At 42.4% G+C, this 16,925-nt stretch overlaps 1 protein-coding gene across 1 annotated transcript in view; it reads right to left on the bottom strand.

The window, feature by feature from the left end:
- Positions 1-16,677, bottom strand: part of LOC124606147 — a 144,117-nt gene extending 127,440 nt beyond the window's left edge. The window contains exon 1 of the mRNA XM_047138112.1: positions 16,389-16,677. Within this exon, the coding sequence (XP_046994068.1) occupies positions 16,389-16,677 (289 nt within the window). The remainder of the gene's footprint in view (positions 1-16,388) is intronic.
- Between the last annotated feature and the right edge of the window lie 248 nt (positions 16,678-16,925).

The raw sequence follows: 16,925 nt of genomic DNA, 5'->3' as shown, positions 1-16,925 counted from the left end.
GCATATTTTAATATATTTGAGGGCATTTTATAAACACATTAGATTCCACTTACCACCTGGGGCTGGCTCGATCACCGCGAGTGCATATTGTGTCGAGCGCGCCTGCTGCCTGCCGGGGCGGTCGTAACGAGGAAAGAGCAGACCAAAGCAGAGCGCCGACAACGCGGAAATGAAATGAGCGCACGGTGCCGCGGGCAAGGCGACAGACCGCGGGTGGGGATGGGGGGTGGGGGGGAAGGGAGGGGGGGCTCTGCAGCTCAGAAAATGAGTCACCTGAGTTGCAGAAGCCCCCGATTTTTCAACGTTTCCCTCTAAAATGTTTATAGATGTAAGGTGATGAACATGAAATATCCTCTTCTATAATACGGTATTGTACATCCTCTTCAGAGCTGTTTTCACTTAAGAAGATTCTCTTTATCCAGTCGTCGTCGTCTTTGATTCCTCTTTACAAAGCATCAGTGCGGTTTGGGATATTTATAGTTCTCCACATTTCTCTGTCGTGCCAGCAGTCTTCTTTTATAACAGTTTTGTTACCGTCTAGATTCCTTTTTCTTGTACTCGTATTTTTTGAGTCAATCCACTATCTTGCTCTAGGTCTCCCTCTTGCTCTCAAACTTGGCCACTATCATTAGTTTTGGTATTCTTCCATTCTCTTTACATGTCCAAATTGATTTTCTGATTTAGCTTTTCTACTCCAATTCGTTCCTAACATCTACATTTCTCACTCTCTCTCTCCTCGTTTTCCTCTAAAATACTTCGAAGGAATTTGGGTTTACTGGCTTGGATTCTACTCTCCTCTCTTCTTGTCATTGTCGGAGTCTCCGATGCACACGTCAGAAAGGGTGTGAAGCACGACTTGTACAGCACGCTTCCTTACACTTGATTGGCACCGTTCTTTCCCAGGCTAAGCCCCTCACACACTGGTAAAATGCATTGATAAGTTGTATCCTACTTCTGTCTTCTATCTTCATTCTTGGGTTTTCCGCATTCACATTTCCTAGTTACTTATAGTTATCCACAATTTCGATATCTTGTCCTTCAATGTTAATTTGTCTCTTTCCTTCTCTGTCTCCTCTGGTTACCACCACAGTCTTTCTCTTCTCCACACTGTATTTCATGCTATATCTCTCGATTTTTTTCGTTTAAGATTTGTTTTTGTGCTTTCTCACTGTTGGCTCCCCACATCACACTATCATCAGCAAATAGCAATGAGTTCATCTCCTTTCCCCCATGAGCTTCTTTTGTCTCTTTCACAATTCCATCTGCTACCATTATAAATAATAATGTTGACACCAGAGTTCCTTGTCTCAATCCCGTAACATTCGTACACCAATCAGTTCTTCCAACTTGGATCTGCACACAGCTGAAGTTTTTTTCATACGTAGCTAGAAGGATTTCAAATGTTTATTTCCAACTCTCGTTCTCTCCAAGGTTACCCATATCTTTTCTCTGGGGACGCTATCGTAAGCTGTCACTAAGACAACAAATTTGGTCACCACCTCTTTCCCATACTCCCAATGTCTTTCTATAAACTGTCTCATACAAAAGATTGGGTCACTGTTTATTTACCATGTCCAAAGCCATTCTGCTCATCTTCTAACTGACGTTCCTCTCCATTATTTTTTTCAGTATGGAATTTTAAATTAAATTTTTTTAAAACTTTTTGGTATACAGTCATTCTATTGATAGTCTATGTTTCTTGTCGGAACATATGCGCAGTATCATTAACTTAAAAATACGCAAAGTACTTTCAGACTTTAGTGCAACTACATAATGTATGAAGGTTTTATGCTTCTAGATATACTCATGTAATACAAGCTGTTATATGGGTGTAACGAAGTCACGAAGGAGGTATGCGACCATGTTGAAAAGTACTAGTAGTCTGCAAAATGCTGAATAGGTCGCGTTGACTGGAAGTAAGCTGATTTTATTATTCCAGTATTGCCAGTTTAGGACATTGCCATAATCAGATATCCTGGAAGATCATGTTGCACATGAACATAAAAGTTACTTGTAGTAAGGGTTACGACTCTGCAGTCTTCTTATGATCGTTACCACTACAACAAGTAGCTTGTACGTCCATTTACAACATGAACTTTTACAATATCTGATGATGGAAATGTCCGCAACGCGTAATATTCGAATGAAAAAGTCGATGCTTCCAGTCAGCGACATTTTCCTCAGATACCTATAAAGCATTTTGCAGACTAAACATATCAAGCTATTACGATATAAATATAGTTATGGGACACGAATATGCTAGGCTGAGATTCATTGGAGTTCAACAAAATCGAAGATCGGGTACGAAACACTATTACTACCGACACTTGAATATTACGCACTATTTTGAAACGTTCAACAAGTTAGAGAGAATAGCTATTAAAATCATCCGTATTCTTTCAGTAATAAGGGCATCTCAGAAATACAAGGAGTCTCTAATGCTGATCGTTGCAGTAAACACGCGTCCGAAGGTGTGTCAAGAAATATGTAATGTTCTTCCAAATACATCTTGCTTAATGGTCACGATGAAAAAATTAGAGGTTTGCACTTAGGAAACTGATAGTAATTCTACTGCATATCAGGCACGAACAGAATATTTTCCAGGATGAATTGTCATTCTGTAGTAGAGTGTGTGCGGATCTAAAACACCCTGGCAGATTAAAACTGTATGCCGGACCGGGATTCGAACCTCGGAAGAAAGGAAAGAAGTAGTGGCGGAAGTAAGGCAATGTGTGGGGATCGTGGGTGGTGCTTGGATAGCTCAGTTGATAGTGCACTTGCCAGGGGAAGACAAAGCTCTCATGTTCGAGCCACGGTCCGGCACAGTTTTTACTAGCAGGAAGTTGCTACTACAAGAGAAAGGTGGTAAAAAGAGAAAGGAAGGCCCCTAAAGAAGGAACACGGGCTCGGATTGTGGAAGATTGTGGAAAGATAGTGAAATAATCCGTTTATGTTTACTTCAAAGGAACCACTTGCCTCAAGCGACTAAGGAAAACTATGAAAAAATTTAATCCTGATACTCGGGAGGCGAGTTCAACACCGGCCCTGCCGATTACGAGTTCACTGGCTAAACCACAGTGGCACATCGTTTAGTGAGGAAAAAGACGTTCATACATTATGTACCCTCTATTACATCCCGTACTGTGGCTTGTGATGCCCAGATATAAATGTACTGAAAATTTTCCTCGCTTGTGCACATACGATTGTGTAATTCCAATTTGAGATGACGTGAAATCGTGGTCATGCTGTACTGTTGGAAGGGCATTAACCGCAAAGGAAAAACAAGGAAGGATGGAAATAGTTACCGGTTCTGAAGTTGCAACAGGATTTTCCATAAAAGTCCACGTCAACTTTCCGAGACTGGTTAGTACTCCACAGCTATCAAGTAGCTATAATCCATCACGAACAGGAAAGGAAAGACGAACTCGAACTAGCAGCTTCCCGAGAAGTAGGCTTTTTCGAAAGCTGCTACTGCTATCACGAGGAATTCAAAGAAAACAGCACGCTGTAGCTATATGCACAAAACAGCGGGATAGTACACAGTACGCTGCAATACTGCCTGGACGTTAACAAATTTCTTGCTTCAGTATTACATCAAGACGTATTAGAGTGCCGTTTAAATGTCACCCGGTGATACATGTACAGAAATTGTTACATTTAGTCTTAATTAAAAAAACACTCAAGTACTGTCGGTATAAGGTTCACAGTCTGTGAGGGTGTATTTCCCAATTTCGTGGGCGTTTGTGTGTGTGTGTGTGTGTGTGTGTGTGTGTGTGTGTGTGTGTGTGTGTGTGTGTGTGAGAGAGAGAGAGAGAGAGAGAGAGAGAGAGAAAGAGAGAGAGAGAGAGAGAGAGAGAGAGAGAGAGATCAGTATCGAAACCATATTCCATCTTTCGATATGCTTATTACATAATACAATATAAAGTGTACTGTATTTATATACCGACATTACTTTCTTTTGATTGCATTGTTTAGATCATAGGAACTACTCTCAAGCAGAACGAAAGTTCTGTGATTTCTTCGATTTTTACAAATTACGTTTTCTCTTTAAGGTTAACGACCGAAGTTACCAAGACTTATAAATAGCAATTTAGAATCCTCTGTCTTTAACAACAACAAATGGTGGTATTCCCATCGTTCCAAAATGATGTAACGATGAGAGATTGATATTAGGTCCTACAGTTGGACGATTGAAAGGTTTTATTCACCACATATTACAACGTATAATGGAAAAACGAAAATATGACAATGACCTCACTCTGAATTTGAAGAACAGTGATTATAAATTTGTAGATCAAATGTTAAGAGTAATGGGTTTTTGGAATGATGTTTGCCTTACGTTGGGATCCACGATATATAGCGCAATTAGTTAAACGAATGAATGTGTAAAGTCAGAAACAGCAAATTCTGCAGAATGATTCTCTTCATCTATTGTAAGCTACCAGTAAATTTGCAAGAAGGATTGTTCTAGCGAGTTTGCTGCAGCTTGACTCCCCTTTAACTGAAATTGTATAACGAACTAAGGCAGCCATTATTACCAATATCAATTCGCAAGTGGTACACGCTCTTTATTAGCAGTACAAAAAGTACTAACAAGAGCGGTCGCATGACAATATTCTACAAATATAAATTGTTAAAGCAAGTCGTAGAGCAGTTAACTTCATGTAAATGCCACTGACATTTCGGGACGTTCAGCAGCGCATTCAAAAATATCTCTGGAATGAAGAGGAATGCACCGGTCCCGATGCTCAGTTTCCGGAACATGAATAACCGAGGCGAGTGGCTTGCGTGATTAAATATGATGAGCTTATTAGACAGACGCAGCTTTTCATGCGACCTCTAAGCACTGGAAGGAAGGTAGACTGTTTAAAGCAATTAACCTCGTTTCTCGTAAATATCTAACTTAAAAGTCTAAATTTTTTATGCATTTTTTTCTTAGCGTCCTACAAGCCTTTCAAACATTTATAATCTACTGTACCTGGGCATTGTCTCGTAAATAAATCTGCCCGTCTTTGTTTCAGCTGCATGCGTTATTGGCTAATCCTTATGTTTCTCATTACATTCATCCGTTCTTCTTCTTGTCTTTGTCGCTGTATATACACTTTATCAAATGCCACAACACTTTTTTAAAAGCATATTTTAAAACTGAGAGGCAAATACAAGATAAAGAGAGCTATTATTCGTTAATGTATCGACAGTGAAGAGGTAGTGTAGTACATTGTTAGAATGAATAGTGGTCAAAAGAAATATACTCTCATAATTAAAAGAAAGTAGAATTATGACAGAAATAACCTCGAAACCTGAAATCCGAATTTAAGAAATAGGAGACAGAATCTAAAAGCATCTTAGGCCGAATCATGATTAGACGTCTGCTATTTCATTTGGAACACCTGCTCTGATCGCCAAGGAACTTTTGTTATACACTGAAGCGTCAAAGAAACTGATATAGGCATGCGTATTCAAATACAGAGCTACGTAAACAGGCAGAAAACGGCGCTGCGGTCGGCAACGCCTATGTAAGACAACAAGTGTCTAGCGCTGTTACATTAGCAGGTTATCAAGGGTGAGTTTGAACGTGGTGTTGTAGTCGGTGCACGAGCGATGGGACACAGCTTCTCCGAGATAGCGATGAAGTGGAGATTTTCCTGTACCACCATTTCACGAGTGTGCAATGAATTTCAGGAATCTGATAAAACATCAAATCTCCAACATCGCTGCGGCCGGAAAGATCCTACAAGAATGCGACCAACGACGACTGAAGAAAATCGTTTAACGTGACAGAAGTGCAACCCTTAAGCAAATTGTTTTCATTTCCGCAATTGTCCGTAGCGGCAGAAAAAAGCATCATTTCTTTGCGCAAGTATCCTACAATATAATTATCTACCACACACATCTATCACTAGCAAACAGTGACAAGACATTTCCAGTAATGCTCTCCCATGAGATTCACGTGTGGTGCATCACATATGTCGTGTAACACGTGTATTAACTGAACGTTTTAAGCACTCCTGTGAAGTTAATAGTACGTAGCATATTTTTTGGTCACATGTAGAACGCCGTCAACAGCCATTTCAGCAATTACTCAGTCACACACACTGTGTATTTGTTATATGGTGCGTAGTAGAATCATAAAGATGTAAATTCTGACTCATCAGTTCACCTTGTAAAAGTCATAACTTTAACGTGTGATAATTGTCTCTTGTTGACGGTGGTAGTACTATGAACACGCTGCTCTTTGCGGGTTATCTGCTTTTGGTCCCAACGATACATTCTACCTTAACTGTATTGGTGGTGTCTGCTCTTTCGGACATGTCCGAAGGAACAGACACCACATACATAATTAAGACGATGACAGCCAATGATCGCTTCAGTACAGAAGCACACCGAGCTCTAACTCTTACGGGAATCGGCGAGATGCCAAGAATATTGTGGCTAATGAGAAGTGGCTCTACATCATAGTGTATGGTATAAGTTGAGAATTTGGGCCTCACGGCAAGCGTGCTAGAGTAGTCCCCTCAGTATAAATGAGAGCTGAAACAATGCACTGCCGTTTCAACTCTTGCGTACGCGATACTACCGCCGTCTGTATATGTGTGTATCACTATCCTATGACTTTTTGTCACCGCAGTGTACAGACAGCTATCGCAGAAAATACTATTATCTGGCAAATTCCATCAAAATTCAGACTTTTTTATGATGATCTGTCATAAGTCTGAAAAGCCAAAGGAAGCAGCAGTAACGAAAATTGCATAGCGTCGGAAGAGGCAGTTCACGCGCGCCTCTTAATCAACCTAAAACCTACTCAAGAACTACAAAAATCTGAAGGAAGAGGACGACTGGGTGATAGAGAACGGGGAAATAGTTTTTTATTAACATTCTTGCTGATCTGACGGAGTATTAAGTCACTGGGCATGTGGTCACCAGAGGTATGTTCTTAATATCCAACCACACATAGCCATTCGGCAACGTCATTTGAGCACAAGCTAGGATTAGGGAAGGATGGGGAAGGAAATAGGCCGTGCCTTTTTAAAGGAACCATCCCGGCATTTCCCTGAAGCGATTTAGGGAAATCACGGAATTCGTAAATCAGGACAGTCGAACGCGGGTTTGTACCGTCCTCCCGAATGCGAGCCCAGTGCGCTAACCACTGCACCATCTCGCTCGGTGGCAGCTGTGTGACTGCCTGAAATCACTTCAGGTTAATGCAGTGATACTTCCTATGAAAACAGAGAGATTGCTTTTTGTGTAATTATTCAACCAAGCTACTACGCGTTATTTAATAACCTTTATAACATAGAGACTTTGACGCTGTTTAATACTGTGGTGCATTTCCATTTATTATTTGTCTTCAGCTACTGTGCTTCTCTGGTATACATGTTCGTGTCTAGTCGGCGAGGAACATCATACGTCCACTCACTCACAACTACGGGGGTCGTATTGTCTTCTCCTGCTCACGCAGTTCGGAACAGCTCGTAGCTGCCCTGGTGCCCCTGCGACCTCTCGAGTATGCAACCCGCGTAGCCTATGCTGCCGTGTATTATGCAAGGGCGCTCTTGCTTTTGCTGGCAGTGACAATGGAGCTAAACGCTGTGTTTCACGGAGACAATAGCACCAATCTGCGTGCCGCGCAGTCATTTTGTCCGATGTATCCCGTAATCTCTTCCCCGCCTTGTCCTCCACATTACTCGAATCAGAGATATTCTGGCGCAGAGACTAATGGCACTTTCGGTTAGACTGCAAGGCAACGAATTTCTTAATCTATCCAGTCCATTACAGCCAAGTGCTTCCTTCGAGATAAAGCCTGGACTAATGTACTGAAGAGCAGACTCGATTTGGTATCTATTTTTGTTCCCCTCCACTTAACACGATTTCTTATCAAACTGTTGCTCTTCATTCGAGATGAGGCAGTCGATAAAAGATGTTTAATCACCACATTTGGAAAAAACTCACTAGTGGATAAATTGGGAAGCGAACAAAAAAGGAACTACAAAACTAAATAGAGCATACATACTCACTTAGATAACACATTACCAAAAAAGGCAAAATTGTTGCATTCTGATGAAAACAAAAATGCCTTATGCACGTGAAACTATTATAACTGGAGGAAGATCTCTAAGAAGAACCATAGAAGAACAGGAATGTAAAATTCGCAGGAAAATCCTAGGACCAACAAATCTGTAAGAAGAAGAAATCAGAGGAAGTCTATCGATATACAGAACGATTCGCAGATACGATTGGGAAACTGCTATTCCAACTGCTTGGTGACTTACATAGTAGCAAACGATAAAGAACCAAAACTATCAACTAACAGTAAAGACCTAAAGGAAATCTTTAGGTACAAGACAACATTACGTATCATGATTAACAAGCATTCGCCGGGAAGCTTGCTTGACAAGTTACTGTGTGGACGGAGGACAGAGAAAGAAACATAGTCAACGGTTGGGGAGAGATTGGAAGAAAACAAAGCGCTATAAAAAGTTCACAAAAAGCTTCCTAGTTGGGCACAGATAATGAAATAAAAAATATTTGCTCTCCGTGGCTCCTATATATGAATGAGGTTTGAAACAGAAAACAAAAAAAAAGTTAAAATTTCATAAGTAGAACATTTAAGAGCTTTAAATAAAGAAATGGAGAAATACTAACCAGAAAAAGAGTAAATTAGAAGTCATGTACAAGCAAAAAATTAGAAGAATGAAGAATATGGAACTGCAAAGATACGATCCATAAAGGACTCCTAATGAAGTCAAATGAAAGAGAGAGAGGAAAATGGGGGATCATAATAGGTAATAAATGGTCTCATATTGAAAGTGAAAGAGAAGAAGAAGAAGATGACAAGGACGACGAAGGCGACGAAGAAGAAGGAGAGCTATAAAGTCACCAAAAGGCATTGGAAGGCATTGGATATGATTACGGTCTCCGACTGCTGAAGCCTGTGCAGCGCATTTATCTCAGAAGTGTCATTGTACTTACGGCTACCCGACGGCTCACATTCAAATCTGCAGCGATACGAATAACAGTATACTTTCAGCCGCCCCCGTAGGTCCAAGATCCATTTCAGATGTTTCTTTGCCCACCTTCCTGCGCATGTACTGTTATTATAGACACCATACTATCCGCCGACACAGCGCACGTAGCAGCTTCCGAAGAAAGCGATGTACAATTCTGTTTCATTATCGTCGGGGCATCAACGAGCCATAATTTCTAGGTATCAGTCATTACCTGGTGCTCCGGATTGTGTGCGACCGTACTAGACAAATTTGTTTTGTGGCCCACGAGAGCGGTTGTAATTCGAATGACGCAGTTGCGTTGTACCCTATTTCAGCGAGCAACTTCCTGTACTTACAAACCTTCATGTGCAAAATTTCTAAGCTTGAAATGATCCGTCAAGGAATGTTAACAGACTTAACAATGTACATAACCATCAGTTTTCGTTCATGGAGACACAGTGTGTTTTAGTGAACAGGTCTGGTAGAAAATATAACAGAAGTTGGTAATAATAATAATAATGACAAAATGTCCATCAATTCAAACGAATATTTTGACCTAATTCTTTTTCTTTTCTGGAAAACCTCATTCCTTACCGCTGGAATAGATAACTGTAATACCTTATCCGCTTTCTCAACTCACTCACTGGGGAGGTATACTGAATCAATTTTTCAGGTAGGAAAATGGGAAGCTGCGATCTCCAAGATGGAAACCAAGAATCGTCCCCGTGACCCTGATGTCTGCTGATGGTGTGTGTAGGTTTACATTATGGAATAATATATGTTACAAGTATCCGTACTGAGACATGAATCGAAACGAAGCACTATCAAATGATAGAGCATAGGAATCAGTCGACCTTTTCTTTCAGATTTCGGCTAATGCCTAGCCATTATCAATGCACCATTTCATAATATCAGTGCATGTTCTAGTATGTCATTCCCCTGTTGTTCGGGCTTCTGTTACAGTTCTTTCAGTAGTCTTGAAAGAACTGTGACAGAAGCCCGAATAACAGGGACTGACGTACTAGAACATGCACTGATACTATGAAATGGTCGAAATCTAGATTTGCCGAATAAAATCAGCAGGAAAAGGACGACCGATTGGTGTGCTCTGTCATTAGAAAGTCATAAAACAGTCGTTGAGTGCACCTATGTTCCTAATGGAAGGTAATCTAAAGTAGCACTAGCTTTTTACAGTATTAAAAAACTTCTTACTAAGATCGTATAATCCAAACAGTATTGCACACTGGGGATGAACCGACTGACAGTGCGCTGTTTTAAACAGACTTGCCTTGAAGTTGGGAGCATGTAGGCTCCAGTCTCTTCCCGGCACGACTGATTTAGGTGTGCCCTGTTTTCCCAAAATTACTTTGGGGAAATGTTGCGATGCTTCTTACTATAATGCCATGGCCGACTATCTGCTCCACAATTGCCAACTAGATTTGTAACTATGTAAATACCTATATATGACGTGTGCATTTTGTTCTTAAATCGAAATCAGGCGGGGATATGGATTATGTACTGGTGGGGGGTGGGGCGGGTTGTTGCTGTCGGTTTGTCTTTCCCCTGATCCCTCCCCTAAAAGATAACTTCCCGTTTTCCGCACTTCTAATGTACCTGAGATGTTTACGATGTTAGCAGTAACAAAGTATATAAAATGTGATTCTTGAGTTTCTCCCGGCGTATTTGATAATCAAAATATCCACGGGTGTACTGCCGATCTACAGTGTCCCACGGGCACAATATTTCGGCAATCATAAATGTCGCCATCATCAGGTTACGGTGGCGCAACTTTTCAAATTTCTTCATGCTGCGGTACATCTCCTCCCCGTAAAGGTGTATGATGTGATTCTTGAGTTTCTCCCGGCGTATTTGATAATGAAAATATCCACGGGTGTACTGCCGGTCTACAGTGTCCAACGGGCACAATATTTGGGCGATCATACATGTCGCCATCATCAGGTGATGATGGCGACATGTATGATCGCCGAAATATTGTTCCCGTTGGACACTAGACCAGCAGTACACCCGTGGATATTTTGATTAAGTACATAAAATGTTTTAAGATAGTAATAAATTGTTTAATTACAATACAATATACAAATGTTTTATTATAATAATTTGTCTACATCAGTGCTTAATACATTGCTTTAGAATAACGTCCGACAAATTGGAATTCAGAGAAATCAAGCATTTGAAAACCTGAAAAGTACATGTTCCACGGCATTAATTTAAGAGCTATGATAGCAACAGATGCTCACATCTTTGAAAAGTTAATGCTTTACACAGCATAAATTCGAAGTGTGCGCTCACCATTGTCATCAGTATTTCACTAAGCACAGGTCTACAGACTGTAGTTATGCAGGCCTGTAAATGAAGGGTGAATACTGGCCTATCTGTCGTTTCTATTTATCTTCTGGGTGCCAGTCTTTGTTTTTTTGTTCTTAGTGGTAGTTTTTTTCTCTTTCTGTCTTCCCGTACACAACTTTCTGCTAGCCGAGTGGTCTAAGGCACTGCAGTCATGGACTGTGCGACTGGTCTCGGCGGAGGTTCGAGTCGGGCATGGGTGTGTGTGTTTGTCCTTAGGATAATTTAGGTTAAGTAGTGTGTAAGCTTAGGGACTGATGACCTTAGCAGTTAAGTCCCATAAGATTTCACACACATTTGAACATTTTTTGAACAACTTTCTGTGTTCTGATAGTTCTTCCTGTCACAGACGTGAACCGTGTCGGCTTTGTTGTTGATAGCATGTATAGTCATGGCCTATGAAAGTGCACCATTACCAATCTGGAATGTTGCTGGTCAGGATGCAAATACGTCCAAATAGACAGTTCCTCACTATGCAGCTGAAAAGTATACTATGTTAAACGCAGCTTGTAGTTTGTAGAATTCCTTGAAATTTTCTTAGTTTTCATGCTACTGCAGGGCACGGAAAAAAATGTGGAAAAACCGCGTGGAATGCATATTCGAAAATAAATGTAGATGCTAACCAAGTCTGCAGGAGGCGCTGCTGTATTTGACCACAAATAAAACCTGTGCAATGTCCTCAAAACGTTACACGTGCGAGTAGTGGTCAGAACAGTGTTCTGTGTAGTTGTGAGTGTGTTATGTCTGAAATAATTGAATTTGAACGTGGGCAAATCGTTAGCGCTCCTGTGGTGGATGCTTCCGCAACCAAAATGCACCTTACCCAAGGTTTATACCGCATACAGAGAAAAAATAATCCGCGAAGTCACAGCGCGGAAGAAAGTGTGTATTGAGTGATCGTAACAGACGGACATTGGAGAGGATTGTGACGAAAAAGAACAGGACGACAGAACTGAATGCCGCACTCTCGAACGTGTCAGTACCCAAAAAACACGAAGGGAGCTCCATAATCTGTGAACTACATGGCGAGCTGGAATTCCAAAACCACTCGCCAGGGATGCAAGTGCTCGTAAAAGGAAACCGAGGTGCAAAGGCGTAAAACCTGGCCGTGGAGTATTGAAAGAAACTCATTTAGTCGAGTGCGTCTTCTCTGACACGGTTTATAACTTCTAGTTTACATCTGGCGCACTCCATCCCAAGCCTACGATGAAGCCTATTTGCTGCCCAGAGTGAAACATGGGGGGTTCAGTGGTGATTTCAGCAGCCCGATGAGCCAGAATGGTCATATAATCCTTGCAAAAATCCGACCTTACAAGAGTAATCATGAGCCCATTGAATAGCGATCACGCGCCCTTCTCTCCAAAATGGACGACAAAGGCTCAATAATATTGAGATCTGGTGGCTGATTGCTGCAACTCTCCTGCCCACCACAGCCACCAGATCTCAATATTATTGAGCCTTTGTCGTCCATTTTGGAGAGAAGGGCGCGTGATCGCTATTCACCTCGAATATCATTACCTGAACTGGATACAATTTTGCAGGAAGAATGATGTAAGATACCCGTGGAAACCATATAGGACCTGTATTCAACCATTCCGAGACAACTAGAATATTTATTAAAAGCCAACAGTTTTCCTACACCGTATAAGTTATAGAAATGTATTTTTGGTAAGCCGTGGCGAGCTGGCGTCAGTCTTATTTTGTTCATGTATCGTTGAGATCGATTGTGGTTGAGGTAAGCTATCTTTGCCTTTCGCGTGTCTTATCTTGCGGCTTGGCAGGCGAAGCGAGTTGGTTGTTAGCCTTCGACGGGTAAAGCTCGAGATCTCGTGACATTCGCGGGGAGACGAGTGTCAACAGTTGCCGAACGACCGGGGTGACCGTTACACGTTGTGGTGTGAAATTGGTGGGAAGTTTTGTCGACATGGGCAGCTTGGAGATACAAGTTCTGTGACTTCGCTGGGGAAAAAATTTGAAGCTGTGGGACCCGCTCCCTCGTATTGTGTACCTGATACGGAGTAAATCGTTGTAATTGTTCACCGACGCACTCAGAGATTTTCAACATTATTATTATGGTGAGACTTTCATAGTCGAACCTTAAGACGGTATGGAAGAGCTCAGTTGGCCTAGTTAAATGGTGGCCGTTATTTGAAAATTTTGTAAGAAGTTTTACTAGTGCTTTGTGTCTCTTGCAAACAAGTGATTTTATATTGCCATTTTTAAAGCCTGCACTCTGTTAATACAGTTGTCGATGTGTAAGTGAGTCAAAGGTTGTGGCGAGTGTTTCTATGTTTCAGAGTTACTGGAATGTCTTTATGATTCGGGTAGAAACTTTTGACTGTGCCAGCGCCTTGCCCGGGAGTGAAATGTCAGCCGAGGTCTGGGCCTGGCAGTGTTTAAGAACCTGGCCGCTACTGGAGTTATTGACATATCGCCTTCCAAAGTTTAGTATTTACCTTCCTTCCGTCAAGGAAGGGACTGGCAACTGGCTCAACCTTAAACTACATAGCAGCTGCTGAGTTCCTTGTGCAGCTTTTTCTAATAATTTTTTACTAACACGTCTGAGCACGTGAACATTTATTTTTTTAATATCAGTGTTTCTGTTGTAGTCTTTTTATTTAAGTGGTTCTATCATGTTATGTAATGGCATCTTAGCTTGGCACTAGTGTTAAAGTGTTATTAAGTCACCCTTTACCTGTAATTTTTTCATTATATCTGTTTTGAGGGAAGTCCTATATGGGAGTTTGAAGTTCTTAAGTTTGTCAGTAACCCGGTTTTCTTAATTTGGAATTGTTTGTTAGAGTACTGAGTACGTTGGGTTTCTAACTGTACTGGCAGAGTTTCATCTAGTGGCTCGTTCACAATTTGTAATTGTCAATTTTTTTAAAGGGGTAAGGCCAATAAACTGTCTTAATTATAAATTGTGACTACCAACTATGATTCCATCCCGCTTCCTCTTTTATGGTTTTTAAGATATGATGTGTAAGTGTGGTACGGTTAAGGAATCACGTATCATTTGGTGCTTCCATATTTTAGCTGGGAACTTTGGGTGTTGATATACACAGTGGTATAAAACTTTTACTGACATATGTTTTGGGGGTGGGGGGGGCGGGGGAGGAGGTAGTGTGGTTACGACCCTCATGACACTCACCCCCTCCCCATGTCCCCTCCGTATCTCGCCCCTCCTGTTGCATCCGCGCCTGACTGGGATACCACGACAAGAGCAATATCCTTGTAAAAGGCTTTTCAACCCGTTTCTGACACTGCATATTGATTTTCGCTACAACTTAAGATTTGTGGAAAATTTTAACAAAATGGGGATTTTTAACTGTCGTAGGCAAAAATGCATCATGGATGCCCAGCTTCATACCTGTATTTAACGAAGCTAACTTATTAAATACGAATAAGAGACTCCCTTTTCATATTATCTTATTACAAATACAATTTGTTTTAAAGAACTTGTTAAGCACTGCCATAGACAATAACCGACCATTGGGGTAGTCCATTAACTTGTACAACTTGTATTTTCCAAAGGAATATACCTTCCGAAACGTCAAACATATTTTTCATTGTTGCCAACTATCGTTAACCCAGTGGGTACACTTAATACAAATACTACCATTATTTAAAACGATGAACTGTGAAAGTGCGAAAGTTTCGCATGAGTCTACTGTTTACAACTGCTCAGATGATTGACACCTGGTTCAAATGGTTCAAATGGCTCTGAGCACTATGGGCCTTAACATCTGAGGTCATCAGTCCCCTAGAACTTAGAACTTCTTAAACCTACCTAACCTAAGGACATCACACAACACTCAGTCATCATGAGGCAGAGAAAATCCCTGACCCCGCCGGGAATCGAACTCGGGAACCCGGGCGCGGGAAGCGAGAACGCTACCCCACGACCACGAGCTGCGGACTCGCAAACTCGTTCATCAGCTTTGCTTTGAGCTAGGATCACGAAGTTCTGCAAGAAACAAGATTTCACAGTACAAGTAAAGTAAACTAATTAAATTGCACGTTGTTAAATTGTAATTCATGAAATGTGACTTGTACACATGTTTTCGTAAGTAAATAGTAAATGTATTATTAAACACTGTCCCTCTGTATATATAATCTGAAGTCCCCTGCTAGCTTCTTTTAGTATGGCTACGGAAACTTTGATGGCAACGGCCTTGCCGCAGTGGATACACCGGTTCAAAAATGGTTCAAATGGCTCTGAGCACTATGGGACTTAACTACTGTGGTCATCAGTCCCCTAGAACTTAGAACTACTTAAACCTAACTGACCTAAGGACATCACACCCATCCATGCCCGAGGCAGGATTCGAACCTGCGACCGTAGCAGTCGCGCGGTTCCGGACTGCGCGCCTAGAACCGCTAGACCACCGCGGCCGGCACGCCGGTTCCCGTGAGGTCACCGAAGTTAATCGCTGTCGGGCGTGGTCGGCACTTGGATGGGTGACCATCCCGACTGCCGTGCGCTGTTGCCATTTTCTAGGGTGCACTCAGCCTCGGGATGCCAATTGAGGAGCTACTTGACCGAATATTAGCGGCTTCGGTCAAGAATACCATTATATCGGCCGGGAGAGCGGTGTGCTGACCCCATGCCCCTCCTATCCGCATCCTACTCTGAGGATGACACGGCGGTCCGATGGTCCCGGTAGGCCACTCGTGGCCTGAAGACGGAGTCCTTTTTTTGTGGAAATCTTGATACGGCGCTGGAATTCCCGGGACCAGAGTCTTGCCAGCATCGATATCGATAACAGGCAAACATCTTTGAGATTCTCGATTCCAAGGACGGATGAACGCATTTAAGTTTGTACGGAACCATCAGTGAGCGATTGATACTCGCACTTGGCCAGTTTTTAAAATTGTTATTTCTTGATTCACACAATTACCTTTATCCCGACGACTACAGTTATCGCAAATACGGTCATTATTTACAACTGTTGAAGTGTGAAAGCATCGCACGGCTCCCCTGGTGTGTATTATTGTTGTGAAGACACAGTGGAGGTGGAAGGCTGCCCAGCGTACGCGGGGCCGGCAGCGGGCAGCCATAAAGCACGTTGTTTACCTCGCGGCGTGGCGTCGCGCCGCCGCTGGCGGGCGTCCACGTCCGCAGTGCAGAGCCGCCGCCTGCTTGGCGGTTATTCAACTCCGCTCCCGAGGACGCCACGCAGCCGGACCGGCCCGGGCGGCCGTTGCGAAACTCTGCGCCCGAGCCCAAGGACACACACCTGGCGCCCTGCGGACACTGCAGCGCGGCGCGGCCCGCCGGACGAGCACTCGGCACACAGCGTGAACTACGTACTGACGTGTCCATGTGTGAGAACTTTTCCGTCTTTTGCGAGTAATATGTGTCGTGTAAACAGCGCCGAGAGTCAGCTCGGTGGCAGTGTCTGAGAGGCCAAAGATCTCAAAGTTCTGTGCGAGCTCAGACCTCTCGTCTGGGACAGCTACCTCCATCTCTCGAGTGCTGCTCGCCGTATCTCTCGAGAAAAACTATACCGGCATTGTAGAGAGTACTCGGAGAGAGCTGAGCAGCCATCTTGCGTATTTCAGAGTTTGTAC

This window comes from Schistocerca americana, chromosome 3 (genome assembly GCF_021461395.2).
Source record: "Schistocerca americana isolate TAMUIC-IGC-003095 chromosome 3, iqSchAmer2.1, whole genome shotgun sequence".
In the NCBI taxonomy this organism is placed as follows: Eukaryota; Metazoa; Arthropoda; class Insecta; order Orthoptera; family Acrididae; genus Schistocerca; species Schistocerca americana.
Note: the sequence above shows the minus strand (reverse complement) of the source record. Positions and strands in the feature narration are given on the sequence as shown.